The sequence below is a fragment of the Notothenia coriiceps genome, unplaced genomic scaffold (assembly GCF_000735185.1).
Source record: "Notothenia coriiceps isolate Sejong01 unplaced genomic scaffold, NC01 NC01_scaffold00001114, whole genome shotgun sequence".
Lineage (NCBI taxonomy): Eukaryota > Metazoa > Chordata > Actinopteri > Perciformes > Nototheniidae > Notothenia > Notothenia coriiceps.
Window position 1 is genome coordinate 653 of NW_011333815.1, and position 9,691 is coordinate 10,343.

At 39.8% G+C, this 9,691-nt stretch overlaps 1 protein-coding gene across 1 annotated transcript; it reads right to left on the minus strand.

Annotated features, from left to right (window-relative positions):
- Positions 1–448: 448 nt before the first annotated feature.
- LOC104959243 (carbohydrate sulfotransferase 15-like) lies at positions 449–8,127 on the minus strand (the record flags this gene model as incomplete). Its single annotated transcript, XM_010787114.1, has 3 exons — positions 7,904–8,127; positions 1,648–2,268; positions 449–795 (listed from the first exon to the last, which is right to left on the minus strand). Coding segments are annotated over exons 2-3 (794 nt in total), but the record flags the coding sequence as incomplete, so codon positions are not given.
- Positions 8,128–9,691: the final 1,564 nt, after the last annotated feature.

The following is a 9,691-nucleotide window of genomic DNA, read 5'->3' on the forward strand; positions in this document are numbered from 1 at the left end:
AGATTTAATGCTTCAAACCACAGAGTGTTTTAAATAAATGGTCTAATGAACAGCATCCTAACAGGACCAAACCTGATTGAATACATTAAATTACATTACTTGTCACTTGTTAGACACTTTTATCCAAAGTGACTTACATACTCAATACTGTGGGCAATCCCCACAGGAGCAATTGGGGGTGAAGTGTCTTGCCCAGGGACACAACGATATGCTGACTACAGTGGGGTTTGAGCCTGTGCTCCCTTGATCCGAACACCCACGCTCTATCCACTGCGCCACACGCCTACCAAAACAGTTGCTTCTTTTATTCAATTAATGTACTAAACTTTACAGTGTATGTTATGCTATCTTTTTCCTTCTTTTTGATTAATTGAACAAACAGTTAGACCTGTCTTTCAATCTAGCTTCCACCATCATCCTCAACATATTAAGAAACACCCCTCCTGACGACTTACCGAAGCGTTTCCTGGTCCACCAGTGCGGCTCCTTCATGGTGTTGAACTTGACCTCTGGGTGCAGCAGCAGCCTGTGGAACAAGTCCGTCGTGCCGCACTTCGGCTGTCCGATGATGTAGAAGTACGGTAAGCAGCGTAGGCGAAACACTTTGCTTCCTCTGTGAAATAAGTGCTGCTGGAAGTTAGTCCTCAGGTGGTCACACACAGTCTTGAAGGTCTTTGAGCGCCGAGTGAAGAGGTTCCTCTGGTACAGATCAGTGCTGCGTTCACTGGAGAACTCCTCATACCAGCAAGGGCTCTTAATGCCGGGCAGGAAGTGGCGAGGAATTACAGAGAACAGCTGCGGAGAGGAAAACAACCCAATGAAGGCACCATACACTTGACAAAATACTGTAAAACACACTATCAGGATTGGGAGAAGTATTTCATGAAGTTATCTAAATGGTGACATTTTTCATGATCGTGAAGATGGCGTCTTTGAGTCATGTAATTTAAACTCAGCAGTAACAAGTTATCATCAAAACATTCATAATTAAATGCCAAATTACATGATTTTGCAGCTTTTAGTTGCATTGGGTTGCTTTGAAAGACTCAACATTACATATTCATGTATCAAAAACTAAATGGTAGCTTGACTTAATGACTCACTTGTGTGGCTATCTCCGTTATTGTAATTTCAGTGTTAATGTCAGAGTTGCCTTAGCCATACAGACTGTAAAATGATTGGGGGTAATGTGGAGAAGCATGATGAGAACATACACTAAAACACAGGAGAATTACGGCACATTAGCACATTGTAAACACACTCAGTGGGTCCTGAGCAACACATGAAACGTGATATACCCAACAGCTGTACGAACTTTGGCTCTAAGTGTAATCAACACCTCTGTCAGTCTCAACAAACACTGCTCATTATGAGCTTCACCAAACAGGCATTTACTGCAGGGTTAACTCTACGCTGTCTGTTATTTGTGCGTCTCTTACAGTTCACTTTCTTCAACAAAACAATAAAGCAATCATAGCGGTCTCTGATCAACATTTTCCATTGTAGCCTTAATGATCATTTACCAGCCTGTTTTTGAGGGAAAACATTGCATGATCGCAGCGTGGAACCATAACAAAAACATCCCTTATTTGAGTTGGCTCACCCTTCTACAGCTAAATGAGTCAGAACAATTTTCCACAGACTTACATTGGAGTCCGTTCCAACGACATCCTTTTCATCAGGCACCTTCCTGGGTGTGTATTCCAGTTTAGAGCTGATATTCTTCGCCAGCAGTTTCATGTCTATTAAATCATTTCCAGAGGGAGCTTCGGCTGCTGCTGTGCTTGTCAGGACGACCGCAGGTCTGAGCTGATAGGGTGAGGGGGTGAGCAAAAGTCCCTTCCTGTCCCACGTTAGGATGTAGGAAGCCGTGATGAGGAAGGTCAGAGTCAAGCCCATCAGGAAGCTAACCACTTTCACTTTCGAGATGCTCCTCAGGTTTCTCAGCGACCACTTGATATCCAGATTTGAATTCACGTCAAACGATGTCCGGACGGGCCCTTTCCCATAGTTCTCAGCCATGGGCAAGCTGTGGAGGCTGTGAGTGTAGTCCGTGTGGGTGTTGCTCCCATATTTGCAGTCCGACAGTGACATACTGACTTAGAAGCGGAGTAGGCATGTAAAAGGGGAGATTTATTCCCTCAAAGAGCTCAAGTTTCACCTACAGGAGGTTTCATGTCATGATGTGTCCATTCTTCAAAGGTTTCAATCTGCAGCAGATCATTTGTCTTCATTTCTTTCTGGCTCTGCAGTCTTCAGGAGGGCCTCCTGCAAATCAGAAACAGTTGTGAAAAACGTCAGGCTTCCTACACAAACATGAGCAGTGTAGCTTCCTTTGAATTATTGCAGTCAGCTGCCATCATTCCTAGAGAGGTGGTGTAAAGATGTTTTAATATTAGGGTATTTTAGGAATACCTCTGAGGCATCAGTAGGTACATTTGCAGCTATATTCAGAAGCATGCAAGATGTTTGAGGTCAGCTGCAGAGTGTGTGTGGTCTTGCTGAATGGAGATCCCTTGCTTTATGATGAGGGCTATATAGCACACGCAAGGACAAGCTCTATTAAGAGACTTTCAAGGTCAGAATAATAGTTACTCTGTAATTCAATACTAAAAACACACGATTATTCTGTGTGAGCTAAAAGCCCGCTGAGAGCTTTATTTTGTTAACCTGGAAATACGATTTTCAAGATCAAAGTTTTTCACTGAGAGAACCAAGTGAGGTATTGATACAGGTGGACACGCAATGACGCAAGGGCACACGTTTTCTTTTCTTTTCCCACCACATGAATAAAAGAAAGTGTGCATTATTACTTCTAATGCCCAGTGCAAATGAATTCCAGACATTGAAGTGTGAAATGTTTTTAAAACACTTCTCAGACTCTTCCTCAGCCAGTAATGTATTCCTTTTGTTGCAGAGTGTTAACAATCCCATAGGAGCTGTGAATGAAATCCTGCACCAGTTGTAGTGAACTCTGTAATTTAACAATGTTTTTCTTACTGCACAACAGGGGCCTGTTAACGTGCGCCCAACATTATGGAACATGTTCACACTTACATCATTAAAGGTGCAAATTCTCAGTCAAATTGAGTGCTACTCCATCTTAGTCACGTTAGGTGACAAAACTAGATTGAGTTCAAAGAAAGAAACTATAAAGCTGCATTATGGGAAGTGTAGGATCAAGTGTTTTTGAGCTTGAAGCACTCAGAATATCTCCGTCTGTGCTAGTTTGAATCCTATCCTATTAGTCCCAAAACTTTATGGACGTGATACACTGTATTGTTGAGTACCCCTTTAAGACATTTTCAGGCGTCATATTTATAGCATCTAAATATTCATTGCACGCTTTTGACCTGTGTGCACGTAAATTATTTGGCGGACCTGCCGAATGTGTGCTCAAAGGACTTTTCAAAGGTAGAGTCCATAATGGGACAGCTCTGAGCCCTTCCAGACATACAAGGAATGCATGGCAATATCTGCAGGCCTGCGTCGGATTGGACAAATACCTTTTTGTAATCCCTCTAGTGTGTTATGTGCCCCATTTAATGAAATATCTGCGGTGCGTTAACTAAAATGTCAACAACTTACTTGCTTAACACTACTTTGACATCTACAGTGGTTAACAGTTTTAAGTTATTTGTAAAGGATGCTGCTTTCACCAATCCTGATATCTGCCATAGCCCTGTTTTAATTATGTGTTAAACATCATATTTCTGTTCTCTTACCTCATTTTGATCTTGCCTCTGCATTTGTATTTCTAAAAATGGAGGTAATTGATATCTGAAGCCATAATACATCAAGATTGATGTCTGAAGAAAAATTCCACATGAGAGAGATTCGGAAATGTGACAGAGCATAAAGAGGACACTGAGTTAAGGGTAAATCACAATATGAAGAAATGAAGGAGCAGAGATGAAAATGAACAGTGTGAGAAAGAGCAGGAGAGATAGCCTTTTAGACCTCTTAGGCCAAAAATCGATCTGCGGCGGGAAGAAAAACAGCAGGTGGGATTGACTGAGGTGAAAGTCCATCATCAAAATCCTGCTGACTCAAAATAAAAGCCTGCATTCATCATTGCATTAGAGGCCTTTGTTGTCCTAAGTGCACGAAATGTCAAGACTCATTTATCAAAGACAGAATGAGATATTACTCGTGTTGCTAATGCTATGGGTTGGGTTGTTTGTTAGCTCATCGGAAATCTTGACTCAAGGCAGAAAATAAGGCTCAGAAAAGACTAAATGACTCCAATCAGCCTCAACTGAGTCTCTGCTGCAAAGAAATGAAAGCGATTGAAAATCAGCATCCCTGCAGAGCTCTTCCAGAGACAAAAAGCTGCATGCTGTATGAAGACAAAGCATCTTTTTTGTTTACATTTCAGCATGAAATAGAGCTTCTACGAATGTGAAGAACACCTTGAAAGAATCCAACATGACGAGGACACAATCTGTTACAAGAACCAGCATTCATTATACACAAACTCTCACATCTACTGAACAGGTTTTAATCATGTCTTCATGTTTGTAACTGTGTAAACACATCCTGACCTTGTACAGTACACTCTATGACTGGGACTTGGCTGAATCCCAGCGTTGGGAAATGGGAGGTACAAGAGAAACTAATGCCACAAAAGGAAATAAAACGGCCTCCCTGTTGATGGGATACCAAACTGCAGTGATAATAGAACTTACTTCGTGTGGATGGAGAAGAAATCGAGAGTCAAAATAATTTTGAATAAACCTCCTCGCTGGGAGTTATCTTTCTCAGGCCATTTCCATAATCAGATAATGGACACATTTTTTGACAGGAAATCTAAAAGCTCTCTAAGAACACAAATATCTCAGGAAGTGGACTGCATCCCTCCCCTTCTTTGTCACTCCTTACTAAGGAGAAATACACTGGAAAATGACGGTTGCCTCTTAGGAATGTAACTTCTTAATCTGTTAAACAAGCAGGTGGTTGAAGCATGAGGACAGTCTAAACAAAGCAGACGCATGCTAAGAAAAGCTCTAGAAATATTAAACCTCTTGTGTCTGTCTTGATCAGCCAGGTCACCACAATCCACACCAACATCTGGGCTGCAGATGTTGTCCTCTCAAGCTAAACGGTGTATTTGTTCATGCATCTAAGAGTGTATATTTGCATGCATGTGTTTTTCTTACAGGAACGGGTTGTTTGCTTTAGCAGCGCTTTAAAACCGATGTGACAATAATAATAAGCAGAGGACACTTGAAAAATGTTTCCTACGGTTTAACGAGAGTGAGGGAGAGGGGCTGGACATGTCTAAAGGCAGGAGATGGATCTGAGGTCATTTAAAGAGTATTTCCAGTTTATTTGTAAGTGAGTCTACCTTAACTTCTGGCAAATGTCCCACATTGCAAAGTAAAAAATACAGCAAGTATGGTCATGTTCCAGAGAGTCACTACCAACTTTGTGATGCTCAGTAATATGTTTGCATTGTTGTCATTTTGATTTCCACCAAGGTGGTTATGTTTTCAGTTGGATTTGTCAGTTTTTCCGAAGGATTACTGAAAAACAACTAACCGGATATTAAAGGAACTTGGTAGAATGTAGAAGCATGGGACAATGAAGAAATAGCCCATTTCTTGTAAAAGATCTTAACAGATTTAATTGTTGAATTCTGAGAATGCCAATTCCTTTTTGTGAAAAACATCTGGCCACAGAGTACTTGCATATGTCAAGACCCAATTGATCCTAAGAGAACATCAAATAAAAGGTTTTGGCAAATAAATAGCTAATGATCTTTGGTTGATAACACCATAATTCAAGTATAAAATACAACAACAATTAGATCACATTCTTTCCACTGATTTGCCTAATCTGAAGGTGGAACAAAGAGTGTCAAAAGTTCAGCTTTAACTCTTCTCAAACCTGAAATATGTTTTTGTTGAGTTGCAACCACAAGAACATTTGGCTGTTAATTCAGCCGTTAAAAAAACGCTTGAAGACAGAATCAGTCAGCAACGTTCACCTGCTTCTGTGAAAACCTACTACTATAAATCCTGTTTGCTCACACAAACCATGACAGTATAACATGTAGCAGCTTGATCAGAGGATTTATTTGTGAACTTCTGTGAACCTAAATCTGTTCCCACACTCAAAATCCTCTTAAAGGTGTTCGGTAAATCTAATAAGTAATCACAGGTTTTAAACCTGTAATTACGCTACAATTGTTGCAGCATTAACATAATGATGTGTTATCAATCACTCATGACTTCTGTTTCACTTCAAGCATTGCCCGATCTCACGTTCTAATGCTTTTAGACATTAGGGAAAATATTTGTCTTGGCTGATGACTCATTCGGGGCTATAGCCTTTCTGCATCTAATTAAAGACAATTTCATGAACTTTTGATTTGAGTTCTTTGGAGATATCAAGTTCAAACATACATCATTGGATTGCAAAGAAAAATAAACAAAGAAGAAAAATTCCAGAGAAAAACATCATCAATCAGGGAAATTACAAGACATTTCGAGCAGGAAAACAAGGGAGTGACTTCTGCAGATAAGAGTTTGACTTCAAAGAATCATTCATTCGAAAACTGAAATACTTTAGAGCCAATCTTGCATTACTGAGAAGTGTTAATCTCAAGTAAAACACGAGCAACTCTTGAAATAGAAACACAGAGTTGTTGCCAAAACAATTTGTTATCATGCAAACCTCCCACATTCCCAATGCGCTCTGTTACAGAGTATTTTTCTTCCATTTGTGGTGGACCCCCAGAGTCCAGTCTAAACAATCTGATATGGCTCAACCCCCTCGCTCTCATACTTGAAGCATTACGTAATCCTCCGAGCATCAGCTCTGGCCAAAAGAGGCATGCTTTGACATCTCGGCAGCTTCAGCCAGATATTTGTTCAGTAAACTCAGGTGGCAACCTTCTTGCCAAGTAAACCTGACAGTCCAGAAGCAGGGTTATGGTTTAGCATGTGCAGAGTTATGGAGGGTGTAGAGGGGCTACAAACTGTCCCTAAATCCAATTAACAATAACTGAACTGATTTCGAAGCTGCACTAAGAGTCCACGGAGGCTGGTTTGTTCTAAAGGTCATCGGCCTAACTGTCAAGAGAACGGCTGTGCTGTAGTCTCTCAATAAACTAGAATGGGGAAAGCAAGGGGAGGAAATTGAACTAAATGTCAAAAGGAAACTGTGAGCGTGTAAACATCTTACACATCAACACAAGACCATAAATATAAAAAAATGGCAATGAGCTGGAAGCGAACAACGCTTGTTTGCTGGGGTGCATAACAGGAATCATGTAATAGAATAAATTATCCAGGGTCTCCTGTCAAATATTGAGATGTTTTGGAGAATGCTTCGGTTTGTTATCTTACAATAAACAGAATAATAATGACAAGATAAGCGCAAGATGTTGGGAGTGCGTGTACAAATGTTTACAGCAGTTTATCTTCGCCTCATGACACTGTCCTGTTTTTGGTTCAGTCTTCTAGACCAAGAGTGTTTACCCCCCTGGAGACATGACACTAAGATATTCTGCAGCTGTTCACGGAGGGGAAAAATGTAACCAGGAGGACATTAGTTTCAAGCATTGCATAGCCTTTAACCCATAGAATTGCATTGAAAGACTACTTTCTGGACACTTATTAAAGAATTGTATGCAGTATTTTGATTATATATTTGTCTTTCCTAATTTTGTATTAAAGTTTAGGCTTCTATGGGCTGCACAGGCTGTCAATACATACACAGATCAATACTGTCACAATGTCTGATAACACATTACCACTATTTTAAAGATGTATTATAACAACTATTAAAAAGGTGAGAAATAAGCAACAAGTAAAAAACTGAGTGATCAACTATTAAAATAACAAACAGATAAACAATCTTTTTGTAACAGATTATCTTGTTGAACGGAGATACTCACACTGGGGTTGAGTCGGTTCAATCCACGCGCCTCTTGTGTCGCCGATCACGAGCCATGGTGAGCACCAATGAAGGCAATGAGAACCACCTGACGGTTGTCTGTTTAATACAATAAGTGAAATAATTGAAATAAATGTGGAAATATCCTCAATATGAACGGTGCTCATGCTGACAGACGCCGGCTTGGTTTGCACGCGGACTTTCCGGAGTCTCCATCTGACTGAGCTTTCCTGCGTGCGACACACAGTGAGGAGGAGGGAGGGGAGGTGCTCGTGAGGAACAGCAGAGCCAATCTTATCTACATTTCAACATCGAAATTATGTATTGATTCGGTTTGACGTTATGATGAGAACTATATCACTTTAAAAGCAAATCCATATGAAGGCTACTTTTGCCAGGTTCGCTTAGGGTCTCCTATTGGGTAATGCCCGCGAAATGAACTAACATTAACAGCTATCCTAATTAGAGAAATGCTCAAACAAACTTCAATGAATATAATAACCAACAACAGCAACAATCCTTTGGTACAAATATGTACATGAAATGCATTTAGGTGCAATATCTGTGTTGCACTATTGGAGAAGCCTGTGAAACAAGATTTTCATCGACATAACTTCACTGTAGCTATGTTCGTTTAACAAATAAAGAACCTTGAACCTTGATATTGATTTTAGAAAAGCCATTATCTCTAATAATCTCTGGTGTTTAAAACCAGATGAAGCTCCAAATAAATCAGTAACATACCCTAAAAAACCCATTATCTCTAATAATCTCTGGTGTTTAAAACCAGATGAAGCTCCAAATAAATCAGTAACATACCCTAACATGCACACCATTGTAAATGGAGAATTTTATTTAATTTGGTTGCAGCACAGCTGTTTCTTCTTTATGGAAAAAACAGACTGAGTGCATATCAGCCTTCCAGCTTTGTAACAATATGAATATGTAATCTCTGTTTCAATGTCAAAACCTTGTTCAATATAATCGGGTGACTTGATTTTTTATTATTTTTAACTCAGTTATTCACCAGCTTTATGTAACTTTTAATAATTTCTAAATTAACTTCTACTCTTAAGGAAAACATTAAATTACATTAAATTACATGTAACTTGTTAGATGCTTTTATCCAAAGCGACTTACATACATTCAGTACTGTGGGCAATCCCCACAGGAGCAATTTTGTGGGAACTGTCTTGTCTAGGGCAGTGGTTCTCAACTGGTGGGTCGCGACCCAAAAGTGGGTCACGGACCCATTTCGAGTGGGTCGCGGATGTGTGAGTGAAGAACAACAACAAAAAAATTGGAATTCATTTTTTTTTTTTTTTGGAAAAAAGTCAAACTTTTATTTTGAAGGCCCGATTTTCTAACGCTGTGCATTTAGTCGGCGTTGGACTGGAAGTACCGGAGACCATAAACGGTTCTGAAAACTTCTGTCACGTAGTGATCATCTTCTCAATAAAATATATTTTCTGATGTTTTTTCGAGTCTTCTGGCCAATCAGAATCAAGATTGTTGCCGGAAGTCCCCACGGAGAATGACTTTGCGGTAGAACTCTTATACATCCATGGGTAGGCTACAACTTCAGATAAAAATGAACACATAATGAAATATGACCCACGATTTGATGATTGACAGGTCACAGAACAATGGGAGCTATCTACCCTTACCCACAATTTAAAGTAAGTCACACAGACTATCTCCTCTTTACTCTTCTCGCAGCAAGATGTCAGAACAAAGTGAAAAACAAAACAATGGCATAAAATATTATTAATATGTCGGGTAGTAATAT